The 26,770-nt window shown below is 45.6% G+C and overlaps 1 protein-coding gene across 1 annotated transcript; it reads left to right on the top strand.

Annotated features, from left to right (window-relative positions):
* Positions 1 to 26,476, top strand: OSTM1 (osteoclastogenesis associated transmembrane protein 1). The gene is made up of 7 exons (XM_080937912.1): positions 1 to 435; positions 6,889 to 7,003; positions 15,669 to 15,766; positions 20,364 to 20,531; positions 22,206 to 22,371; positions 24,400 to 24,493; positions 24,737 to 26,476. The coding sequence occupies exons 1-6, from the start codon at positions 28 to 30 to the stop codon at positions 24,453 to 24,455; spliced, it is 1,011 nt and encodes a 336-aa protein (XP_080794038.1). The 5' UTR covers positions 1 to 27; the 3' UTR covers positions 24,456 to 24,493; positions 24,737 to 26,476.
* The last annotated feature ends 294 nt before the right edge of the window (positions 26,477 to 26,770 follow it).

Below are 26,770 nucleotides of genomic sequence, written 5' to 3'. Positions count from 1 at the left end.
AGTGGTCCGGCGCGGGCGGGCCCGGGGATGGCTCGGGACGCGGAGCTGTCGCGGCGCAGCGGGTGGCCGTGGCGGTGGCTGCTGGCGTTGCAGCAGCTGCTGTGGTGGAGGTGCGCCCTGGGCGCGCTCCCCTTCACCAGCAGTCCGCACCCAGGCTTTGCGGACCTGCTGTCGGAGCAGCAGCTGCTGGAGGTGCAGGACTTGACCCTGTCTCTGCTACAGGGCGGAGGTCTGGGGCCGCTGACGCTGCTGCCCCCGGACCTGCCGGATCTGGAGCCCGAGTGTCGGGAGCTGCTGGTGGACTTCGCCAATAGCAGCGCCGAGCTGACCGCTTGTATGGTGCGCAGCGCCCGGCCCGTGCGCCTCTGCCAGACCTGCTACCCGCTCTTCCAACAGGTCGCGATCAAGATGGACAACATCAGCCGGAACGTCGGGGTAGGTAGAGGGGCAGCCTCGGCACCTGTGGCGCGGGAGCTGGGGAGGTAAGGGAAGGTATTGGACGGTCTGTGGAGTTGGGGTACCAGAAACAGACGAGTGGCGTCAGGGGCTTAGGGCTTCGAATGTGCCTCCCTAGATGCTGTAAGCCGGCATCTTCTTGGGACAGGTTTGCTGGAACATTACAGCGAACATACCCAGAGCCATCAGTTTCTAGCAGTGTGACCTTGATTATTTGATTATTTTTACACTGTTGGTTTCCTCCTCTATAAAATTCTAGAGAAAGAGTCCAGTCGTTTCATGTTGCGTTATGGGAATTTTTCACAGTAAGGCAATAATCCGGAGTCTGCTCACCAGGAGTCCGGTTCTATCCTGTTTGTCAGCCTGTACTCTGGGCAAGTTAGTGACACTCTCTGCTTGTTTTCTCATCTGTGAAGTGGGGATCAAGAGAGGTCACACAGAGCTGACACACGGTAATAGCTCGTGGTTAGTGGGAGTTGAAAATTTTAGGGCAGTCTGCCTTGCCTTCTTGGTTACTCGAGAGCTTTCCTGGTGATGTGAGGGATTTAATGAAGGCGAACAAAGAGGAAGACACAGTGGAGGAAGACACAGTCTGCTTCTAAGTACCGTATAAACTAGGAAAGGATTAGTGGCGGCCCCAATGAGAGTCACAGGACTGCCTGGTGAAGGAAAATATGAGGACACTGGGATTGGGGGTAGGAGCGGTTCGCGTACTGAGGGGCCAAGTAGTCTCATGAAAAATGTGGCTTCAATAGAAATGTGTCTGTAGGTGCATCTTGTTTTTAATCCAGCCTAATGTTACTAACCAGATTTTATGTTTATTTGTTTGTAAATGGGGGATTCATTTGCCTTAAGTAAAACCAGAGTCACTCCGTGGAAAGAGCTGACTTTCCAGGCAGTTTAAATAGGCGGACATGCAGTATTTTCCAGATTCCCTCCTTTCTCTATGACTTTTAGTCCCTGCCCTCTGCAGCGTTATACTTGATTTTGAGCAGTTATATTAAATAAGCTGTTTTTAGAGAGACTTTTTAAAAATTCTATTTTAATTTAATTAGCGTATTTATTTGTGATGAAGTTTCTGACTGGCCTTGAACTCACGGTGTAGCAGAGGATCACTTGACCTGCTTTCACCTCCCACATGCCTAGATTACCAACACGTGGCACTAAGACAGACCTGGTTTTATGCAGTGCTGGGAATGAGACCCATGGCTTGTCCATGCTAGGCAAGCTGTCTACTAACAGAGCCCCAACTCTGTTTTTATTTTTAAGTTAGTATATGTGATGGTTTGTATATGCTTGGCCCAGGGAGTGGCACTATTAGAAGGTGTGGCCCTGTTGAAGGAGGTGTGCCACTGTGGGCATGGGCTTTAAGACCCTCACCCTTGATGCCTGGAGGTCGGTATTCTGCTAGCAGCCTTCAGATAAAGATGCAGAACTCTCAGCTCTGCCTGCATCATGCCTGCCTAGGTGCTGCCTGCTCCCACCTTGATGATGATGGACTGAACTTCTGAACCTGTAAGCCAGCCCCAATTAAATGTCCTTTATAAGACTTGCCTTGGTCATGATGTCTGTTCACAGCAGTAAAACCCTAATCCAGTATACCAAGTAACCCGCTGGCATCTCCTTACATAGTTATGGTTCGTCCACTCTACCTCTCCTTCCCTCCAAGTCCCTGATCCACATCTCCGTTGGACCCTCCCACCAGTGACCCCCACTCCTTCTTGTACCCTCTCACCATTTGTAACCCCCCTTCCTTCAACTTCTTTTTATACCCTGTATTATGGGCTTCTTCCTGATGTACTGGCCTCTACGCAACAGTCACTCCATGTTAATACACATAAATAAACATGAAAGGCTAGGGTATACGTATGTGAGAACATGTGGCATTTGTCTTTTTCTGCCTAGGTCATGTCACTTAATACCTGATTGTTCAGTCCCATCCATTTTTCTGCAAATTTTATAATTTCCAGCTGCCTTTTTAAAAATTTTAAATAACAAGGGCTTGTGAGCATGATGCCCGTGAATCATGATGCTAACCTTGGGTCTTTCCGGCTGTGGATGTTTTCTTTGTGTATGTAGATGTTGTAGAATTATGAGACTTAAAAAAAAAAGAACAAACCAACAAAATGATCCCAGTGGCTAGGGCAATGGTTCTGGGTTAAGAGCAGTTGCTGCTCCTGCAGAGGAGGCTGGTTCCATTCCCAGCACCCACATGCCTCATCCAGGGTATCTGGCATCTTTTGACCTTTGCAGGTACTGAATACAATACACACGGCGAATATGAAACATTTACATACATCAAATAAAATAAATAGGTCTGAAAAATAAAAATAAAAATGATCCCAAGCTCTAGTAATAAGAATCATGGGCATCAACCAATAGCCGAGTGAGGTTGGACGTGTATCTGTCAACATCTGCACAAGTGGTTCTGATGGCAGACACCAAGGTGAAGGGAGGGAATGGGTGGGAAAGCGTCCCTGACAGAGAAGTAGTCAGGAAAGAGGATGAGATGCTAATGTGGCACTGTGTATTTCCTTTCTGTTTCTTTACCCCTGTCCTTCCTTCTTTTCCCAAGGTCCTAGGGAGGGAGACAGGAAACACATTTAAATAGTGTGTGTGTGTGTGTGTGTGTGTGTGTGTGTGTGTGTGTGTGTGTGCGCGCGCGTGCGTGCGTGTCTGTCTGTCTGTCTGCCTGCCTGCCTGTGTGCTCTTTTTTGATGGCTAGGCTTCTGCCAGATGGTTATGACTATGACAAAGCAGTATATAGAATTTTAAGATATAAATAAGGACCAATAAGTCTTGGCCATTATACTGTGTGTTGAGACTGTAGAGACATGTGAAGTTTCTGTCCTATAGGAGTTGATTCCAGATGGAAACCCTAGACACACACTCGGGGTCACTCGGTAGGAGAAGCAGGCTGTCAGCTCAGAAGGGCGACTCTACCTGTTTCGTAGCGCTGAGAGGAAGAGCGGGATGGTGCTCTGGGACCACTACCTGGGCCAAGCAAATTCAGAACACTACAGCGTGTTTCACACAAAACACTTTAATGTGGTGGGTGTGATGGTTTGTATTTGCTCTGCCCAGGGAGTAGCATTATTAGAAGGTGTGGCCCTGTTGGAGTAAATGTGTCACTGTGGGCCTGGGCTTTAAGACCCTCATCCTAGCTGCCTAGAAGCCAGTCTTCCACTAGCAGCCTTAAGATGAAGATGTAGAACTCTCAGCTCCTCCTGCACCATGCCTGCCATGTTTCTGCCTTGATGATAATGGATTTAAGCTCTGAACATGTAAACCAGCCCGAATTAAATGTTGTCATTGATAAGAGTTGTCTTGGTCATGGTGTCTGTTCACAGCAGTGAAACCCTAACTAAGACAGTGGGTGTTTTGCCTGTATGTATGCTTGTGTACTCCTTACAAGTGCCTGGTGCATATGGGGAGCAGAAGGCACAAAATCCCCTAGAACTGAAGTGACGGTCAGTTGTATATCACCATGTAGGTGCTGGGAATCAAGACCAAGTTCTCTGGAGGAATAGCAAATGCTAAGCCTCTCTCCAGCCCCCGAAACATATTTTCCTTTTGCTTGATCCTTAAGGACTTTCCCAACCTTGTCCCAACATATCCATAGTGACGCCATGTTCAGAGTGTCCCTGCTGCTACCAAACAGTGACTGCGTGCTACGTGTCTACATCACTTTCACCCTGTGGTTGCTTTATGCTGTCTTCTCTTTCCTTTCCCAGTTCAGGGCTTAGTTCAAATCCTGCATTCTCCATGAACTTTTTCCAACTCCCCCCAGCTATGTTTGTGTTTCCTCAACCAAACTGTGCCACTCCTGGTTACCATGCAGTGATTTTTAAAAATTATATCTGCCCGTTAGGTTAGATAGATGAGTATTTATCTCTGTAGATATGGTGTGCCTATGCAAGTGTGTGGGTACCGATGTCTTGGACACACATGGAGGGAAGAGGACAGTTTGTGGGACACAGTTTCGTGGTTTCACCAAGAGGTCTAGGGCTTGGATTCTGCCTCTTAGATTCTCGGGCACTGCCTTTGTCCACAAAGCCATCTATCTCATCCAGCCTGTAGCAATTTTTAAGTAGCCAAGCAGCTACATGGAGATGCAGTTGAACTGCCTACACCCACTCAGACAGACTCTCCCTGTGTACCTGGGGTTGGTAGGAAGTCACATAGATGGAGTGCCACTTCTTCTGACCGTGTGCCAGGCATGGGATCCTTGGAGAATATGTGTTATTTCATGTAATATAGGTTATGAAATTGAGCTCCAGTTTCATTTAGGAGTTAGGTCAGCTCTCAAGACTATCTGTCATGACCTAGGTTTGTCTTGGTCCCTGGACAAGCTCCAGTAAGGACTCAATAAAGGAGACTGTTATAGGGGTGCGTTCTTGTAATCCCAGGACTAGGGAGGTTGAGCCAAGAGGATCACAAGTTTGATGTTAGCCTGGGATTGTCTAAACTGAAAAAAGAAAGGAAACTTGCAAGGTTGAAGATGCAGCCCTGGGTTTGTGTGCTGGCCGAGCACATCTGTGGTCCCCAGTACCACATAAGTAATAGGACCAAAGAGTAAAGAAGGGCAGGACAAGTGGCTTAGTGGGGAAGAGGGCCTGCTGTACAGGCATAAAGTTCTCAGCACCCATGCAAAAAGGTGGGCATGACTGCATGCACCTATAACCCAGTGGCATAGGGAGCAGAGGCGGGAAACTTGCTGGGGCTGCTCCATCCACCTGCCTAAGACTAGTTCCAGGCTTAATGAGAGACCCTAACTCAGAGAATAAGGCACAGAGCTATAGAGCAGTATGTCCGCTGGCCTCTGCAGACGTATACACAGGTATAACATAAGACACACACACACACACACACACATGAAGTTCATATCTACACATGCACATACACAACAACAAACAATAAAGAAATTTTAGTTGTTATTCTTCCAAAAAAGGAACTGGGAAATGTTTCATCAGACTGTATTTTAAAAGTACTTATTTGGAGAGACTGAACAACCAACCAAAGACTAAGTATGGGTTAGACCTAGTCCCTTACCCTCAAGCCTCGCACATATGTAACAGATGTGCAGTTTGGTCTTCATGTGGTCCCCCGGCAATTAGAGTTGGGTGGGGTGGGGGCTGTCCCTGACTCTGATGTCTGCTTTTGGGTCTTGTTCCCCTAACTGGGCTGCCTTGTCTGGTGTCAGTGGGAGAAGAGGCACCTGGTCTTCTGTGGGCTTCTGTGCCAGAGTGGGGTGATACCCAGGGGGCCCCACCTTTTCAGAGGAGAAGGGGATGGGGGGGAGCATAGGCTGTGTGAGGGGGGCCAGGACGAGGGAGCTGTTAAATGAATAAATTGAAAGAAAGAAGGAAAGATAGAAAATAAAGAAAGAGAAAAGTATGTACTTGGGCCTTCAGGTGGCTTAGTAGGTAAGGACTATGCCAGGAACCTACCATCTCGAAGTTTAAGAAAACAACAGACAAAAGCAAAGCAAAGCGCTCTGCTAGATGCGTCTCGTTAGTGAGATGTACACAGGTGGTGAGTCTCCACACGGCTGGTCAGTTCCCTTCCCCCCGTCCCCACTGGGTCTCTTTCAGCCCACGGTGTCACTCCCAGCCTCTGTGTTGGCAGGCAGGTCCCTATGGTTTCTCTGACACTTCCCAGTCCCAACGCCAGCAAGCACAATATAAGTAGCTTTGAAAGAAGAAAGGGCCCAGGACTCAGTGCCCTGCTTCAGGCAACAGGGATGGGAAATAGAAGAGGCTCAAGACGTTAGGACCTCAGGTTCATTATGTGCACAGCACGAGTTCCTTTCACCATTACATGGTCTTTGGAAGACATGTTTTTCTATTGAACTCTTGGGTTTATGTGGATGGATTACTGGATTTTCTTACAGGATACTAACATTTGGACCCAGAAATGACCCAAAGACAAGCCAAAAGTTTGGGAACACTTGCACACAGATGAAAAGTACTACACAAATAACACACTTACTGCATACAAGTTTAGTCAGCGGAAGAGAAGCAAAAGTGAAAATAAAATTTGTCACGCTCTGCGTCAACTGGAAAGAGACATTGCTACATTTTGTTGCCCGAATTCTGGAAGTTACCCTGTGCATTGCAACACACTCACAAGTCAGAATTAAGAAGTTGAACTTGAGCACAGAAACAAAGATTCAAGAAGCAAAGATGGAGCTGGAGAGATGGCTAAGCTGATAAGCAAAGAGTCTCTTCGCTTGTGAACCCTGTGACAATAAATGTCAGATAATTGTCTTCCTGCCATGTTTATTATTGCTGCTGTTGCTACCAGATCATATCAGACAAAAGTCTCTAATGGTTTCTAATGTCCTAACTGTTTATGGCTTTCGTGGGCTACAATTTTCTTGGAAAGTCCAAATACTCAGATTACATCTTTCTTTTGTTGTTGCCGTTGCAGAACACCTCGGAGGGCCAGCGCTGTGCCGGAAGTCTCCTGATGGCAGACAGAATGCAAATAGTTGTGATGGTGTCTGAGTTTTTCAACAGCACGTGGCAGGAAGCAAACTGTGCAAGTGAGTCTCCTCGTCTGCGTGGTGCACGCAATGCCGCGGTTGGTTCAGTAACAGGTGTCAGATTTGATCTCAGTGAGCTTTAAAATGGCTGAAACCACGTAGTACACCTGTCACCAAGTTTGAGCTGTCACTGCATCACGGTGTGTTAGCCATTGTCACCTGGGTGAGTCCTGCCAGCCAGAATTGTGTAGCAGATTACAGAGCTCTGAGTTCAGACAGGCATTTGCTTGATGGCAGGTTTGGGGCAGTCAACTTTGTCATATGGAACTTTAGTTTCTTCATCTCTATGTTCGAGAAAGTAGCAGAACCTCTAACAACTGTTTAACATAATAATTATGATATTTCTAATTGGGAGGAGAGGAAGGGATATCTGTTCTGCCAGCTTTGCAGAACAGATGGTTTTGTGTGATAAAGTGACCCCTATTGGACATTTTCTCTGGAAAAACCTAAATCATTATTTCAACCTGAGCTCTCCTTGAGTGTCAACTGTCCTTATGCCCATATGTTCCACTGTCCACAACTTAGTGAGAAAGATATAGTTACAGATATAACTTAGGGAAGTAAGTAGTAACACTACAGTCTTGGAAGGAGAAGTCAGCCAGAAGCGTTCTTTGAACTAAGGCTTCATGGCTGGGCATGGCTCCGCTGGCTAGAGCTGAGGTGAAAGACAGCAGAGGCACAGAGTGTGAGGGAAAAGTGGGGGTCCTGGGAACCCTCAGGTGAAGTCAGAGAAGGAAGGTAGGACTTTGATGGATACAATTGTTTCTCTTATGAGCCAACATTGTCAAACTTCTTTCTACATACCCTAATTGGGAAAATGGCTTAGCTGGGCAGAACCATTTTTCTTTGTTGTGTGTAGGGTTTTGTTGTTGTTGTTGCTGCTGTTTTCTTTTGTGGTTAAGACATTTTGTATATAGGTCAGGGTGGCATGTACCTCAGGATGACTTGATCCCCCTGCCACCCACTCACTGTGCTGCATCAGGCTGTCGTTTTTAGCAACAGCTTCATGTAGCTGGGCTGGCCTGGAACTCCTAGCCTTCTGAATGATTGGATCATAGGTATTTGTCATCACCACGGCCAAAATTGAAAATTCCACTCATAAATAGATCGGAGAGCCTTTTAAAAAGCCAGGTAGGGGTTGAGGATATGGCTCGTTGGCGGAGTGCTTGGCTAACATGTGTGAACACCTGGACTCTGTCTCCAGGACTGTGCAAACTGAGCATGGTGACATGTGTGTATGATCCCATGGGAATTAGGAAGATCAGAAGATTAAGGTCATCCTCAACTACTCAGTGAGTTTAATTAAGGCCAACCTGGGCTACATAAGAGGTGACCAAACTAACAAAACAATGTAGGGGGCTGGGGAGACGGCTCAGCTGCTGCTTGCTATGCAAACATAAGAACCAGAGCGCCAGCCACCAGGCTCTTTTGTGGCTCTGTGCACTGGGAGGCAGACACTTGAGGGTCCTAGGGGTGCAAGAACCAGCAGGCTGGCCAGTCAGTGAGCTCTGGGGTTAGTGGAGACTGTCTCAACAAAGAAGGTAGAAGACCCCACATGTGCACCCTGAACACATATGCACACATGTATACAGAACACTAGAGCTGGTTTTAAATGGGACACCTCTTAAAAATTGTTTCTATTCTATGTATATGAGTTTTTGCTTGCGTGTATGCACATGAACATTTTTTACTGTGCCTGATGCATTAGGAGGCCAGAAAGCATCAGCTCTCCTGGGTCTGGAGTTACACAGATGGTTGTAAGCCACCAGGTGAGCGCTGGGACTTGAAGCCAGGTCCTCTGGAAGGAAGAGCAGACAGTGTTCTTTCTTTCTTTCTTTCTTTCTTTCTTTCTTTCTTTCTTTGGGCTGGAGAGATGGCTCAGTGGTTAAGAGCACTGACTGCTCTTCCAGAGGGCCTGAGTTCAAATCCCAGCAACCACATGGTGGCTCACAGCCATCTGTAATGGGATCTGATGCCCTCTTCTGGTGCCTGAAAAATAGCTACAGTGTACTTACATATAATAAAGAAATCTCTTTTAAAAAAAAGATTTATTTATTTATTTAATGTCAGTGCTCGTAACCACTGAGCCATTTCTTTAGCTCAAAGCCAGTGTTCTTAACTGCTGAATCTCCAGCTTCTAAACGGGATTTAAAAGAATTTGAATTTTTTGAGACTACGTTTCCTGTAGTCCATGGGTGGTGTCAGACTCTCTGTGTAGTCACCGATGGCCTTGAACTTCTGGTCTTCCGGTCCCACCTCCCTGGTGCTGGGGGCTGTAGCTGTGTGCACTTTTGTTGTCTGAGCCCTGTGTTGAAAACCTTACTTTGACTGCACTTCTGAGGAATGAACCACTAAGATGTTGTCATCTCCTAATTAGAACCCATTAACAAGCCAGGCAAAAGAATGTATTTTGGGGAGGGGGTAGGTGTGTCTGTGAGTGTGTGAGGGGGTAGGTGGGGGAGGGGATAGGTGGAGGAGGGGGAAGGGGGGAGGTAGGTGGGGAGGGGTAGGTGGGGTGGGAGCAGGAAAGGATGACTTTGATTTTTTTGGGTTCTGACCTTCATTCAGAAGAGGTAAAGTTACCTGCTTTAAACTTCATGCATTTAATTCCCACTCAAAGTTCTCTAGAAAATGTAGAAGCTCCTGGAATGTTCTGATATGACATTTTCATGTTAGATAAAGCCAGAGGGACCAAATGCTTTCTTTTCCAGGATTATTCACTAAAAAACCTGATTTCCCATTCATTGTTTTAATCCTATTTTAAAGTGTTTCATGATTCCTGTGTTGAGTTTTAAATGGGATTGGAATAGTTTTACGAGCCTGAACTCAATACATTTCATTCTTTTTTTTCCGATTTATTCAATAACAACATTCTTTTTTCCTCTTTCCACTTCTGTCTCTCTGTGTCTCCCTTCTCTCCTCTCTCTCCCCTTTCCCCCTTGTAGTCCCAAACTAATTTCTTAGATGTCTTTAATGCTGTCTCCTCAGTGGTGGGCATCCTATGTGATCATTTTAAATATTCATTTATTTTATGTATATGAGTGCTCTATTTGTAGGTATGCCTGCGCTCCAGAAGAGGACCTCAGACCTCAGTACAGATGGTTGTGAGCCATCTCTCCAGCACTTCTGTGATCATTTTAACTAGACTCTTTGCCAAGTGTATACGCATTTCTAATGATGCTCTCCGCACACCTGGCTCATGAAGATAGCAGGAAAGTTATCTGAAAGAAAAATAAAAAGATTTTTTAAAAAGTTTAAAGAAATGTACGGTGGTTGGGGTTTAGGTGAGAGGCAGAGCGCTTGTATGAGGCCCTGGACTCGGTCTCCAGCTCCAAAAACAAACAACAACAACAAAAAAACCTCCATATTTATCAGAATGTCACAAAACATTCTTGCTTGTCTTGCACAATCTAGTGAGACACCGGGAACACGAGTAAGGAGTCTGGAGGAAGAGGAAGTGTGGGAGCGAGCAGGCTGGTTATAGGTCTCGGGTTAGGCTCCTCCCACCGTTCTGTGTGAGCATCAGGAGGTTAGGTCTCAGGTTAGGCTCCTCCCACCCTCTGTGTGGATGAGGAGGTTAGGTCTCAGGTTAGGCTCCTCCCACCCTCTGTGTGGATGAGGAGGTTAGGTCTCAGGTTAGGCTCCTCCCACCGTTCTGTGTGAGCATCAGGAGGTTAGGTCTCAGTTTAGGCTCCTCCCACCCTCTGTGTGGATGAGGAGGTTAGGTCTCAGTTTAGGCTCCTCCCACCCTCTGTGTGGATGAGGAGGTTAGGTCTCAGTTTAGGCTCCTCCCACCCTCTGTGTGGATGAGGAGGTTAGGTCTCAGTTTAGGCTCCTCCCACCCTCTGTGTGGATGAGGAGGTTAGGTCTCAGGTTAGGCTCCTCCCACCCTCTGTGTGGATGAGGAGGTTAGGTCTCAGTTTAGGCTCCTCCCACCCTCTGTGTGGATGAGGAGGTTAGGTCTCAGGTTAGGCTCCTCCCACCCTCTGTGTGGATGAGGAGGTTAGGTCTCAGGTTAGGCTCCTCCCACCCTTCTGTGTGGATGAGGCAAGCATAAGTGAATGTCAGGTGAAGAGCACTGATCCAGGGGGTGTGATTGTTCATCTGCATTCTGCTGTGAAGAAACGGAGAGCCAGTGTCAGCATGTATGAAGTACGAGTTACAATAGACTGCTTAGTTTAACCTGGAGTTGGTTTTCTCCTTCCATCACACGGGTCCCTGGGAATCCACCTCAGGCCACCAGGTTTGGCACCAGACACTCTATAAAGCCATCTGCCATCCTGGAAATGTGCTCTCTCCATAGGCAGCCTGAAATTCTAGTGCCCTGACGATATTTTATGGGTGTGAGGATGTCGCCAAAGCGCCGTGGAATTCTGAAGAACATTCTGATTCATCAAAGGGAAATTAACTTTCAGCGGTGCATATAACCTAAGTATTCATGATTCAAGAATCACTAATAAAACCTGCTGAGCCAGGTCAGGCGGGCAGTGCCCCGTCTTTCTCAAGTATTATCTATGTGGCGTGGACTTATTTGTGTGATTTTAAACGCAGTCTTTGTATTTCTAAACCTAATTACAGGACATGCACGTTTATTCTTACCTTCTGACGCTCAACTTTTCGCAAAGTGGTGATTATTGTTGTCCGTGAAATTAGTTCTCTTTATGTGGGTCCCTGGGAGTCCCCGTCGGGTCTTCAGGCTGGAGGCAGGCACCCTTCCCCTCTAAGCTGTGTAGTGAATCAGGGCATCAATGTGTCTCATCCCCCCACCCCCGGGGTTGGGCTCACAAGCTTCCTGTCTCAGTCTACCAGGCATAACTTGTATTCCTCCTACCTTAGACGGGCTCATAGGGATGTTTTAAAATAAGTGACTTATTTCAACCCCCCTGTAGCTTCTAAATGAATGAGACCCATACTACAATTTATGTATTTGTCTTTGGACAACTACTGGGGGTTTGCCCCTAATCTGGATTTCTAGTTTCTAGACTGTTACTTCCCAGCTCTGCTCCCTAAATACTTGCTGCTTGAGCCTTCTCAGGTTATTTCTACTCCACCAGCCTGTTCTCAGGGCCCATTTCCCATGTGCTCCTGGTTCATTGTGTCTAATGGAGACCTCCTGCCCCCTGTCCCCTCCCTCCCTCCCTCCTACAACCTCAGTAACTCAAACTCCACCTCTCTCTTCTCCTCAGTAGTTGGTTGTAGCCATTTTTATTTAACCAATAGTTGTAAATTGGGGAGCAAGGTTGGGAACAACCCGGTCTTGTGGGGAGGCAGTGTTTGAATACATAGCAACATCGGACACCACAGGATGTGACAATATAAAACTCATGTTTTAGAAAATTTATTTATTTTTATGTATATGAGTACACTGTAGCTGTCTTCATACACACCAGATCCCATTACAGATGGTTTGTGAGACACCATGTGGTTGCTGGGAATTGAACTCAGGACCTCTTGAAGAATAGTTGGTGCTCTTACCCACTGAGCCATCTCTCCAGCCCCAAAACTCATTTTTAAAATAGCAGGGATGGCTCTCTTGCTCTTCCTTTCCTGCCCTCATTCTCTCTTCTCACCCTTCCTCCATCGCTTCCCACCAATCTCTCCACATGGCCTCTACTCTGCTACTTCTCTCTCTCTCTCTCTCTCTCTCTCTCTCTCTCTCTCTCTCTCTCTCTCTCTCTCTCTCTCTCTCTCTCTGCCTTTCTCTGTTTCTGTTACCCTCTCAACTCCCCTCCTCATGCCCTGAATAAACTCTACTCCATACAAACAGCCCAGCAGGGATGGGCTGGAGCGGTGCCTCAGAGGTTCAGAGCATTGGCTGCTCTTGCAGAGGACCCAGGCCCAGTTCCCAGTGTCCACACAGCCGCTTAGAATTGTCTGTTATTCCAGTCCCAGGGCATCTAGTGCCATCATCTGGTCCCAGAGGGTGTCAGATATACATGCACTCACACATGCAGGCAAACATACCCATAAAATAAAAAGTGTCTTAAAAGAAAGAGCAGAGGGGCTGCAAAGACGGCTTGGCGGTTAGAAGTCCTGGGTTCAGTTCTCAGGACCAGGGTTTGGTTCCCAGCTCTCACGGCAGCTTGCAGATACCCATGATTCCAAGTCCATGGAATCCCACACCCTCTCTTAACCATCATGGGCACCAGGCATGTAATGTGTGTAAATAATACTCATATGTAAATACATCTTTAAGAAATTTGTTTTAGGGGCTGGAGAGATGACTCAGTGGTTAGGAGCACTGGCTGCTCTTCCAGAGGTCCTGAGTTCAAATCCCAGCAACCACATGGTGGCTCACAACCATCTGTAATGAGATCTGATGCCCTCTTCTGGTGTGTCTGAAGACAGCTACAGTGTACTTACATATAATAAATAAATAAATCTTTTAAAATTGCTTTTAAATGACTAGAGATCTTGAAACAATCTCCTAGTAGATGCCACACCTGTAATCCCAGCACTCAGGAAGGAGAGGCAGGACGAGGAAAAGTGTGGGTGCAGACTCTGTCCCTAGAGTACTCAGTACTCAGTGATAGGGTGCTTCAGTATAGGGGGACCAGGGTTCAATCCTCAGCCCTGGGGGATTGGGGAGGGAGACAAGCCACACAATTCTGTTGTAATTTAGTTGGTTTCTGTGTGAGGGCTTGACTGGAATCCTTAGCGCCTGGAGAACGCCTCTTGAGCTGTGCTAATCTGCCCTTGATGAGGCTCCATTGATTATCTGAGATGAGCCAGAAGCACAATGACCACTTCACTTGGCGCGTATGGAGAGCTGTGTCGTTACTACCTTCCCGTGCTCACTGATTTCCACCATGTACAGCTGCTTACTGTGTATAACCGTATGCTCCTATTCCTGGCAGCGGATCAAGGGGATTTACTGGAGTTCCTTTGTGTTCTATCAGAAAGTCAGGGTTCTTCTAATAATGAAGACACGTTTAACCCTGCTGTATTAAGTGAGCGCCTTTGCGCTTTGTAATACCACTGCCTAATAGTTACTGAAAAAAAAAAAATACAGTGGCAGCACAGCTCTTAATCAGATCATCAGTCTGCACGGGCTTTTCACTTAATTCTCCAATTACTTTAAGTGAAAAGAAAATAGCAGTAGAATAGAAGACATTAAGTCCTTTTATTCCTCAGAACAGCCTTCTTCATAAATCATTTTTATAAAGAAATTGTTTATTTGTGTATCTTGTAGGAGAAATTGCCAGAGCTCTCCAGAACAGCATGCTCTGGGCTGCTGCATGCACCCGGGGAGGCGGCGCCCGCCATCTTCGGCTGTGTCTGCCAGGCAGACAGGACTCACTGTGTTTCCAGGACTCCTCTGTAAGACAGCAGCGCCCAAGCTAAAGGCCGTTAGATTAACTGAATGACTATAATTGTGCTTGTTTTTATTTATGTGTTCTACCTGATCCAGGAGCTAAGGCTACATCATGTTAATAAAATAGCACGAAAAGGGAGCTTATATTATTACTTTAAAGATTTTAGTAAGCCAGGCGGGTAGTGCCGCACACCTTTAATCCCAGCGCTGGGGAAGAAAAGCAAGCAGATCTCTAAATTCAAGGCCAACCTAGTCTACAGAGTGAGTTCCAGGACAGCCAGGGCAACACAGAGAAACCCTGTCTCAACAAACAAACGACAGCAAAGGATTTTAGTATTTGAACTTTATGGATACTGACATATAGGGGTTCAGGTGCATGGAGAGCTCATTTGGCATTCTTTGTCTTACGGACTTGTATGTGAGTCTCAGTGTCCCCTTCTTTCTCTTGCTTAGGTTGCTCATCTGTAAAGGGAACCATTAGTCTGTAAACTGTTGAGCACTTAGACCCACACTGTGCTCTTGAGATGATAAGGCTGCAGAGACTATGGGGTCACGGGCTCAGAGAGGTCAAGCATCTAGGAGAAAGGTCACCAGGAAGGCCTCCATCCATGTTCACTGGTACAGAGGGGCTCCTGCCCAAGCTGTGTGTGTGTAGGGGGGGAGGGTATCTGTCTGTCTGTCTGTCTGTCTGTCTGGAGTCCACTGAAGTCTAGCTGGCTTTTGGATTCAGAAGTGTTGTTTTATAATTCATCAAGTTGGGTGAGTACCAGCTTCCAGTGTCCCAAGTTTACACACAGAAGTTAAAGTGCTGGTTGCCCTCCCCTGTGAACCAGGCTTAGAATTCATCTTTCTGATCAGGTGGCAGTGACTTCCTGAATCCCTGGTGGTGTCAGGCTCTTATGGGTACCGGAGAGGAACTGTAGCATGCAGTTGTCACCTTTTGAGTATTGAAATTGGAATCTAGGAGTGTGTCTGTATGTGTATTGTACGTATGTATATATATGTTTATGTGTATGTGTGTATGTGTTTGTGTGTGCATACATATGGTTTGTTTGTTTGTGTATACTGTATGTGTATGTATGTGTGTGTTACTGACCTTGCAGTGTCTGAGAATCAGCCAGACTGATTACAAATTACAGCCTTCCAAGTATCAGTTGTGTGATCTTGCTCAGTCTCCTTCATTTCCCTATCCTGTTCCTTATTTCTAAGTTTTATTTACACTTTTAACTATTTGCTAGGTATGGTGACATAGGCCTTTAATCCCAGCACTTGGGAGGCAGAGACAAGTGGATTTCTGTAAATTTGTAGGCAAGGCTGGACTACATAATGCTTGTTTCCTTGTTTTTGCAGATTGCCTAACAAACAACAGTGAGGATTTGTCAAATAACACAGAGGACTTCCTTAGTCTGTTTAACAAGACTTTGGCCTGCTTTGAGCATAACCTGCAGGTCAGTCATATAGTCTTACTGCGAGTGGGTAATGTGCAATTCCGACTCTTTACAGGTTTTTGGTTTTTATATTTTGTTTCCTCCTCATAAAGGAATTAGTGAACCTTTATTTCTACTCTTAGACTCTTGGATTTTTTTTTTCCACTTGAAAATATCAGAACTGCAGCTCAGGACCAAGTGTGGGAGCACATGCCCTGTACTTGGCCGGCAGAGGCAGGAATCTGAGACTTCAAAGCTGCTGATTCACAAAGCCAAACCAGCCAGCTGGGGCTATGGGCTATACAGTAAGACTGTGGGGGGTGGGGGGGGGGAGAGAAAGAAGGAAGGAAGGAAGGAAGGAAGGAAGGAAAGGATTGGGTATTGGAGGGATGGCTTAGTGTGTGGTGGTGCATGCTTTTAGTCCCAGCACTCACAAAGCAGAGGCAGGCAGCTCTCTCTGAGGCCAGCCTTCTCTGCACCATGAGTTCCAGGCCAGTCACAGAGACGCTGTGTGAAAAAACCAAACAATACACAAGAATGCTTACTGTGGACTGGGTGCCAGGCAGATCACAGGCAACTGTCACTCCTGCTCTAGGGAATCCAGTGCCCTTCTCTGGCCTCTGGGGCAACTGCAGTCACATGCATATTCTCCCATACTTTCTAAACATACAAAATTTAAAAATAACATTAAGTCTTAATACAAACTAGGGGCTGGATACAGGGCTTAGAGGTTAAGAGCGCTGGTTGCTTTTCTGTGGGAGGCAGATCTGTGACGCCAGTGGCTGGATCACGGCATTCCCTGTTAGCGTTAGAGGAAAGCAGATAATTCAGAATAAGTATTAGAAGTCTGTCCAACTGATGGGTTATGTTCTCTTACAGAGAGTGTGTTTGTCTGATAAGAAAAGAGCACGGATGGGCTTAGGCCCTGAGTAGACGGGAGGGTGTTGATGCCATGAAGGGAGATAAATAGGACAATGAGGATTAGGAATCCTGTTTCAGGCGGCTGTAGACATGGCTTAATGAATAAGAGCACTGACTGCTCTTGCAGAGGGCCTGGGTTCAATTCTCATCCCCCACCTGGTGGCTCACAACCTTCGTGACTCCAGATTCATGGGAACAAAGTAACTTATGGCCTCTGTAGACAACAGGCACACATGGGTCGTACATACATACATGCAGAAAACACCCATGTACATAAACAGTGCTTTTTAAAACTGGGATAATTTTTAATTCGAAATGTCTTGAGTAAATAGTCATAACTAGCAAGTGTTGGGTACAGGTTTGTATTGGCTGGTTTTGTGTCAACTTGACACAAGCTGGAGTTATCACCGAGAAAGGAGCCTCAGTTGAGGAAATGCCTCCATGAGATCCAGCTGTAAGGCATTTTCTCAACTAGTGATCAAGGGGGAAAGCCCAGCCCATTGTGGGTGGAGCCATCCCTGGGCTGGTGGACCTGGGTTCTATAAGGAAGCAAGTTGAGCAAGCCAGGGGAAGCAAGCCAGTAAGTAACCTCCCTCCATGGCCTCTGCATCAGCTCCTGCTTCCTGACCTGCTTGAGTTCCAGTCCTGACTTCCTCTGGTGATGAACAGCAATGTGGAAGTGTAAGCTGAATAAACCCTTTCCTCCCCAACTTGCTTTTTGGTCCTGATGTTTGTGCAGGAATAGAAACCCTGACTAGGACAGGCTCATTAGGGCAAAGGCACCCCAGAAGTACCATATAATTTCATTCCACGTCTCCCTGGTTTCCGCCCTTACTGAAAGCGGTTGCTGAGGTATAGAGGTGAAGGGGCTTGCCTGAGATAAGACTGCAGGAGACACACTGGGCTGTTTTAAAGGAGAATTCTGTTTGGGGCAAGAGAGATTGCTCCAGGGCTAAAAGCACTTGCCGAGCCCCCATAGCTCAAGTTAAATTCTAGGGCCTCACATAGAAGAAGGGAACCCCTCCATCTGGTCGTCTTCTGAGCACCACGTACACACCACGGCAAGTGCATGCCTGTGCATGCACACACAGAGAAATAAACAATAAATAAATGCAGCATGATTTGTGGAACTGTTTATGTATGATACTCTTGATGTTCCTGGCAGATATCTACGCTCAGATGGTTTAGTGAGATGGGAGAGGGGCTGCAGGGTTAGGGGTCATCAGACACTGGTTACTTACGGCCAGCCAGCTAGATGAAGAAAGTAGGCAGAGATGGCGACACAGAGGCTCTGACAACTGAGCGCAGGGGCTTTGGGATGGAGAACAGGCTGAGACAGCAGTTCTCCCCATGGGTGGATGGGCAGGAGGAGGCTCACACACTGTACCAGTCCACTCTAGGTGGGAAGTGTTCGCCAATGGCTTCTCTCAAACCCCAGCCTGTCCTGGTGACCGGGCAGAGTGAAAGGGTGTCTGACACTGGTGCAGCTACTGTGACAGCCTCCTGTGTCCCCAGTGTCTCTGGTCTGTAGATAGCTGTGGGGAAGAAGGGTTTAGCACCCCCGTCCCTGGAGTGGAGTGGGAATTGTCAGTTCAGTCTTTCTCATCTCCATGTTTGGTAGATACCCTTTGCTCATGGTAAAGAATAGAGTATAGAGAGCAAAGGTATAAATTTGTGTTTCAAAATACAGATGTGTCTGCCTAGAAGCCAGAGCCTGGGGTTTGCTGGCATCCTGCCCCGCCCCCTCCCCACACTGCAGGCTCTGTCCTTTCTCTGATTCCGCCATTGGGGTCCCTGTGCTCAGTCCAGTGGCTGGCTGTGAGCATCTGCCTCTGTATTGGTCAGACTCTGACAGAACCTCTCAGGAGACAGCTGTAACAGGCTCCTGTCAGCAAGCACTTCTTGGCCACCTGCAATAGTGACTGGGTTTGTCTGGATGGCCTTTCCGTCAGTCTGCTCCACACTTTGTCCCCATATTTCCTTTAGCCATTATGGGTTAAAAATTTGGAGATGAGTGGGTGGCCCCACTTCCCAACCGGGGACCTTGCCTAACCTCTGGATGTGGTCTCTACAGGTTCTCCCTCCCCTTTGTTGGGCATTTTAGCTAATCTCAACCCTGTTGTGTCCTGGGATCCTCTTGCTTTTTTGGCATCTGGGACCTGCTTGTGGCTACCCCCAGTTCCCCATCCCTCATTGCTCCATACAACCCCATAGGAAGAACAACAATACCAACCAGCCAGAACCCCCAGAGCTCCCAGGGACTAAACCACCAACCAAAGAGTACACATGGGGGACCCATGGCTCCAGTCACATATGTAGCAGAGGATGGCCTTGTCTGGCATCAGTGGGAGGAGAGACCCTTGGTCCTGTGAAGGCTTGATTGATTCCCCAGTGTAGGGAAATGCCAGGGTGGTGAGGTGGGAGTGGGTGGGTGGGAGGGGGAGCATCTTCATAGAAGCAGGGGGAGGGAGAGGGGCTTTTCAGAGGAGAAACCGGGAAAGGGGATAACATTTGAAATGTACATACATAAAATATCCAATAAAAAGAGTTGAGTATGGTTTATATCCGTCTAATTTCATTCAGATTGAGGATGATGTTTAGGCTGTGAAGCCTAGCAGGAATGACGTTTATGGGGAAAGAACAGCATCATTAAGTATAAATGTCAACAGGGAGACAGCTTAGGAAGGTCAGTATTTACCCATCAGTCATTCAGCAGTGAACCACTGATGTCTCCAGTATCCTCCATAGTGTTCATCAGAGGCCTGTGTAGCAGTTTCAAAATTAAGAGACACCTAGGAGGTGCTGGGTACCCCACTGCCTTCTGCCCACATACCAGGTCTGCTAGAAAGTTCTAAAAACTCTTGCCTTACACCCTCAGATCTAGAAAGTTCCAGAAACCCTTGCCTCAAACCACTAAGTCTAGAAAGTTCTAGAAACACTTGCCTCACACCCTCATATCTAGAGAGTTCTAGAAACCCTTGCCTCACAGCCTCAGATCCTCAGGACTCATCATCCCAGTGGTCTAGGAAGCCCCATCCTCACAGCCCATGACTGTTTTCTTCTTGGGGTCACCAGTGACTTTTGTGCACTTCTTTTTATTAATGTGCAGTCATTGCACACTGCAGTGGGTTTTATTGTGACATTCTTACCTTCCTCATGTATGAAAGTTCTGCTTTGATCTTCATGATCTTTTGTTCGAGGCTTGTTCAGAAAGCGTTTGCCTTTTCTTTCTTTTTTGAAAGAATTACTTTCATGTATTTATTTAGAAGGTGCATATGGATATCGGAGGACAGCTTGCCGTGGGTTCCACCGGCTATATTCTGTCATTGCTTAATGGCAAGCAGCCTTACCCACCGAGCTATCAGCCGGACTCTTTGCCTGTTCTATCTTTGTGGTTTTTGGATTTTTTTTCTCTCTAGTGATTTCAAAGTTTCAGGTCCTAAATTAAGGTCTTTGATTTACTCCTCAGCTGATTTTTGTCAGAGTCGAGGAATCTAGTTTCAGTCTTGACATGTGGATATCCAACCGCCCACCGCTTGTTAAGGAGGCTTGTGTTCTCGCCGGGTGTTGTTGGCGTCTGTCTGCTGCTGTACTGTCTTCTGACTGGGCTCGGGGGCGGGGTGTTGAATGGTTGGCGTGCAGAGATGCTGTGTCCAGTATATACTATGTGTCTTACATCTTGTATTTGTCATTTCAGGGGCGCACGTACAGTCTCCTCCCACCAAAAAATTACTCCGAAGTGTGCAAAAACTGTAAAGAGGCGTATAAAAATCTGAGCCTCCTGTACAGCGAGATGCAGAAAATGAGCAGACTTGAGAATAAGGCTGAGCCTGGAACACACCTATGCATTGATGTGGAGGACGCAGTGAGTATTTGGTTCCCGTGTTTCGTGTGCTGAACGCGCTGTCAGTGTTAGCATCTCTTGAGTGCACTGGGATATGCACGTGGCATCTCCAGCCAGAGCTACAGTAATTAGAAATAAGTTCTACGGTATCTGAGTCAGGCCAAAATGAACATTAACCATGTACCTCACGGGTGAGTTACTTTTATTTCAAAGTAAAAAGTGCACCCAGGGACGACAAAAAACAAAAGGGAGTTGGGAGTAGGTAAGAAAGTAGGTATGGCTTTCAGGGTCATGGTGCTTTTTTGTGCTTAAATTTCAGCTCTCTGTCCAGTTGGTACTGGTTGAAGAGTTTTCACATCCAACTAACGTGTTTTCAAAAGATCGTGTGCACTTGTTGCGTTCATTTCTTTCTATGATAACTTGAAAACATTTACTCATAGTCTGTCTCCTCACTGAGATACCAGCCACATGAGGACAAAGACCTAGCATTTTCTAATTCATCATTTAGTAGGTAGGACAATTCACAGCATGGGGGGGTGAGGGAGAGAAGAAGGGAGGGAGGGAGAGACAGAGACAGACAGGAGAGACACAGAGAGACAGACATGCATACAGACAGTGTGCTTGAGCAACAGTGAGGTCTCATTATTAAGCACAGGCCAGCCTTGAACTTGAAGTAACACTCCTGCTTTGTCCTCATAGTACTGGGATTACAGACATGCTCCACCATGCCCAGGATGTTGTGTGAAGAATAAATGTTGGGGAGTCTGGAAGCCTTTTCTCCATTGTATAGCTTGTCTTTCCACAGAGGACCAGTAGGTGGCAGCTGTGCTCCCAGGCAATACAATGCTTGAGAACTAGTTATCCAAGACAAATCATTGGCTCAGAAGTAGAGAACTCAAGGTCAAAATGGCTAGGCTTGTCGTTAGGAATCATTAAGAATAGTTATATCTGCATTATCAAACCAGTAGTGCTCCAGGATGGTAAAAAGCTCTGAACATATTATATTGACTGTCCTTTTAATACCCAATACTGACATGTAAAAACATGAAAATCGATTCCTTGGATTGAGTTCAAATGATACTGTAAATATTTTCAACTGAGTTTTTAATTGATGATAAATAAAATACCACCTTATACTATAAAAAAAAAAAAGCTCTGAATATGGCTGTTCCTGAGGTCCTTGGGTTTTTACATCTCAGTCTAATGACTGTACTTGCTTAATAACAGGCTCTCAGTAATAAGTAACCTTTAATTAAGGAAAGAGTCTTGACTCTATTTTTGTAACTACACATTCTCTGGATGACAAAATGGTCGACATTCTGGTATATCTTGGTAATTATTATGTATTTAGAATATGACGTTTTGTGTGGTTATAAGTTTATACAGTGGCAGCTGGTGCTGGTGGCACATCACTCAGGAGGCAGAGGCAGGTGAATATCTGAGTTTGAGGCCAGCCTGGTCTACAGAGTGAGTTCCAAAATAACCAGGGTTGCACAGAGAGTCTCAAAAACAAAACAAAACAAAAATATTATATAGTTACTAATTGTAAACCAGCTTCTTTTCTCCCCAGCAGAAGAAATTGTTCTCAAATATCAGTAGATTCTTAAAACTGTCTTAAACGATGTTTGGATTGCAAATATATACTAAGAAATTAAAGAGAACTTAAGTATAACATCCTATAATACTTCTTCCTAGATGAACATTACCCGAAAGCTTTGGAGCCGAACCTTCAACTGCTCCGTCTCCTGCAGCGACACGGTGTCCGTGGTCGCTGTTTCTGTATTCATTCTCTTTCTGCCTGTTGTCTTCTACCTCAGCAGCTTCCTCCACTCGGAGCAAAAGAAACGCAAACTCATTCTACGTAAGTTCCTTTGCATACTCATCCGTAGGTTTAGCTGAGCACCTATATGTAAAAGCAGTCTGGAGTACAGCGTTAAAGCTCCTGTATGCACAAGGCCGTGGGTTCAACCTTCAGCACGATAATGTAGGGCAAAAGATACAGATTTGTTTTAGACAGGATGGGGCAAGTGCTGGGCCATCTCCAGCCCCGTGGGGTCTTTCTTTCCTGGCACTCCGTCAATAAGCTGCTGCCGCCGAGGAGCTGAGTTACTTAATTTTCACCTGTTAGTTCTACCTGATAGACTCATCTCCCTCGGTTGGGTCATAAAGTTCATCAGAACAAGAATTTCTTTCCTTGCATACCGCCAGATCACCGGTACCTAGAAAGCGCCTGGCCACAGTGAGTGCTCGCAGACATTTGTTGAACAGAACAATACTATATAGTCTGCTTAATGTTAGCGTCAAAGTGCTCGCCCTGTAAGATTCTTTATGGAGAAAGATACTGGATCAAATAATGCCAGGCCTTGTTTCTGGAAGCTGAAGCAAGTAGATCCTTGAGTTAAAGCCAGCCTGGTCTATATGACGAGTTCTAAGCCAGCCTAAGAACTTAGAATTCTTAGATTTTTAGAATCACAGCTCAAGCCTGATTTAAAAACAAACAAGTTAACACAGCCAAAAAAAAAAAAAAAATCCCAAAGCAAATAAACAATAAAAACATAGAGAGGGAGAGAAAACCACCCACAGTAATCCCCAGACAGTCACGTGAGTTGAGTTCACGTGCCTGTGCTCGTGGACGAGTCATCTCCGTCCCTGACCTTCCCCTTGCTCCCTGCACGAACTGGTGACACAGGAGTGCTTTGAGAGTTGTGTAGAGCCTAAAGCGAGGTAAGGAACAGAGGTGCCTGGCGGCTGCAGCCCTCCGTGGGTGGCACTGTGGGCTTTCAGTTCTAGAGCACGAGAAACATCTGCACTCATCTGTTCAGAACACTGCCTCAGCAGGTGGCCATGACTGAATGGAAACCTGACGTCTCCGTGCCGGAGCCTCATTAACCACAGCTGAAAATGACCTATCTGGCTAACAGTGCTGTGTGTGATATACAATTCAACTTTAAAAAAAAATCATTTCTTTTTAAAACTAGAGCCTCTTTTGCCGATTTGTTTGTTTTCAACTCAGGGTTTCTCTGTGTAGCTCTGGCTATCCGGGAACTTGCTCAGTAGAGCAGGCTGGCTTCAAACTCATAGAAATCCACCTGCCTCTGCTAGGATCAAAGGTGCATGCCACCACCTCCAGCTCAGAATAGTGCATTTCACTGTAAGATTTACACAAACACACACAGGGCGTGTGTTTTGTTGTTCTTGCTTCGTGCTGGGTATTATAAGTGTTAGAAATACCCTTTACCGCTGAACTAGCGCCCTAATCCCCCGAAAAGTGAGTGAACCTGTCTGAGATATGGGCTCATTTGTAACACAGGTGCTCTGGAACTTGCTACGTAGCCAGGCTGGCTTCAAACTCGAAGTCCTCCGTCCCGAGTCTCCTAAGTGCCAGGGTTACAGGCTCATGCCATATGCCCTGCTTAAAAACACTTTTTATCTGAAAATAGAGGTAATGCTCTTTCTTTCAGTATGTACACTTTCCCTTGTCTCGGTTAGATAGATATGATGCTGTCTTGTTCTAGCTCCTAGGAGGAAGTCTTCAGGCTTCGTAATTAAAAATGACTGCAGTAGACGCTTTGCGAACACTCTTTTAGGAGGCGCTTAGAGTTTGGTTTCTAGCTTGGGCTTTTATTGTTATTCTTTATCCGCACATTAAGACTACGGTGCTCAAGAAAACCGGGATGCCTGTTTTATTAGGTACTGCTTTTAGCAAAGTCATGGGCAGTGGTTTCTACTTAATTTAATTTTATGCTGCACATAAAAACAACTTAGTTTTACATCTAAGATTGAATCAAGTCAGATTCAGCCAATAAATAGACAGTATAGTGGTTTGCATGTAAGCAATGGGAAAGCCCTCAAGAGCAGGAGTTGAAACCCAGCCCTTGTGTCTCCCCAGCCAAACGTCTCAAGTCAAGCACCAGTTTTGCCAATATTCAAGAAAATTCCACCTGAAGCCTGCAAACCGGGCCCCTTGACCTCACACCATGCCAGTAAGTGGTTGGACCACAGCACAGTCCAGAAGATGAGCCAAGATCGGACAAGTCACTTCTTATGGAGTGCTGGGGCTGCAGACCTGTAATTTATTCTGAATAAGGGTTCTCAAATTCCCTTTTCCCAAGCACCCCACTTTTGAAGACTTATGTATTTTTAATTTTCAAGCATAGCGGTGTTACATATTTTAAGGTATATCTGTTACAGCAACAAGTAAGGGTTTTGTTTGTTTGTTTCTGCAGGCGTACAAATGACTCCTTGGCACTTCTGATATATCCTTGTTAACGGAAGTACAGAAAACACAAACAGCTGACGTCTGCCATTTATACATTAGTTACTGGGAGCCGACTTTGAAAAAGAAATATACTTGCCAAATGGTAGCAGGCTCAATGATTAACTTAAATGAATTCCCATTGCAGTGTTACTGTATGTATATACACATACACATACACATATACATATATGTATATATGTAATGTATATTTACTATGTCACACATTAAAATAATGTTCCCTAGTTCCCTGAAACTACTTTTTTTTTTGAAACCACTAATTGATCCTAAACCTCTTTAACAGTTTTCAGAGAGCAATTCTGAAATATTACATTATCTTTGTTAAAGATTTCCGGTATCTGGGTTTCTAACATGACTTTTATAAATACTATTTTACATCTTATTTTGCCTTTATTTTGTAAGTAATTTAAAAATCACTGGACTGCTTAATTATCCATGAGGAAAAGATGGATTCATCTTTTGCCAGGGATTTGCATCATGAATTTTATTAAGTTATTTGGCAGCCTGTAACTTATTAGTAGTTTAAGTCAAATGTAGCACATGTGTGTCACACTGCATTTATATTTGTGATTTTTTGATGAAAATTTTAATCTTGGAATATTTGGGGATTTGGGGAGAAACAAAGAACGAATATGAGAGCTTAAACTTCAGAAACTAGACAAGGGCCTGAGTGGATGCTCACTGGAAGACAGCTGGATACTTTGTACTGGAGATTAACTGAATGACATGCTCACACACAGGAAGTTCCTCTCCCCCAGGTAAGGCAGTGCCCCCCAGTTATGGAAAGGATGAAAGTCACAGGACTGAAACAAAATTACACATTTTACTGTCAAGAAACCAGTTCTGCTTTGGAATATTTTTAGCGACCTCTAAAACAATGTTTCAGTGTCTTTCTGTTTTATTTCTCAACATAGAACTTGATGGCATCCTTGACTAGTTCCTTTGTTGGTCTCCCAGTAGAAACAGGCTTCCTTTATAAAGACTGTGAATAGGAAGGCTCCTGGGGTTTGTGGTTAAGAACCTGTGAGTCCCTTCACAGACTGAAATTGCTCTAGAGGGGGACAGGGGCGTTTCAGTATTTTTGTATGTTTGCCACATATGCAGCATGTGAGAGCTCTTCCTGGAGTGTGTCACACAGGTGTGTGACAATCAGATGATACAGCATTTGTTCTGCACTAAATGTGCAGTGGTTTATTGTGTTTGTACAGTTCCTGCGGCTGTGACTAAGGGCACTGTCTTGATTTGAAGCTTGTGGTTGAGAGCCATTGAAAGCCATCTTCATTAATACACATAAAGCCTGTTTACCTGTACAGAGTTAGCAAAGTGACACTGTGAATAACGACTCCTCAGCACCTTTCAGAACTGTGTGTACGAACCGCTGCTGTTGGGTAAGGACAGAGAACACTTTGACAAGACAGCCGCCCGAGTTCCCGATCAGGGTCTCGCTCTCTAGAAGTCGCATCAAAAATAGATGGAAAGTGTGTCGAAGAATTTCATCTATGGTCATATGAAAAATGTACATACTTCTGAATCCTGATTCTGAGACACATAGGGTTGTGTGTGTGCACAAGAAAACCTGTTTTTCCCTTAGGCTTTCCAATAAAAAAATCATAATGCTACAGTTGAAATTTTATTCCCTTTATTTATTATTATTAGAGACAGGGTCTCACTATGTAGCCTTGAACTCAGAAATCCACCTGCCTCTGCCTCCTGAGTGCTGGGACTAAAGGCCTGCTCCACCCCACCTTACTGTAACTGAATTTTTAATTCATTTGAACAGCTTGAGATAAAAAACTTAACATCACTCCTCAGGTTTTCTAGTTTTGTTGTATTACTTAATCTAATGGATAATTTTACTGTGAATAAAGTATACTTTGGACCTTTCAGTGTTGGGTTCCAGAGGTAAAAATAACATTTCCAAAACCTAACACACACACTCTAAAAGCACAGTACTGATAGATGGAGGCTGAGCCTGGGGCCTTGT

This window comes from Micromys minutus (assembly GCF_963924665.1).
Source record: "Micromys minutus genome assembly, chromosome: 25".
Taxonomy (NCBI): domain Eukaryota; kingdom Metazoa; phylum Chordata; class Mammalia; order Rodentia; family Muridae; genus Micromys; species Micromys minutus.
Note: the sequence above shows the minus strand (reverse complement) of the source record. Positions and strands in the feature narration are given on the sequence as shown.

Bases quoted from the DNA above. Each gene is read 5' to 3' on its own strand.
- OSTM1 (XM_080937912.1), top strand. From the start codon at position 28: ATGGCTCGGGACGCGGAGCTGTCGCGGCGCAGCGGGTGGCCGTGGCGG. The intron at 436-6,888 runs GTAGGTAGAGGG...TTGCCGTTGCAG, and splicing joins ACATCAGCCGGAACGTCGGG to AACACCTCGGAGGGCCAGCG. The intron at 22,372-24,399 runs GTAAGTTCCTTT...GTGTCTCCCCAG, and splicing joins GAAACGCAAACTCATTCTAC to CCAAACGTCTCAAGTCAAGC.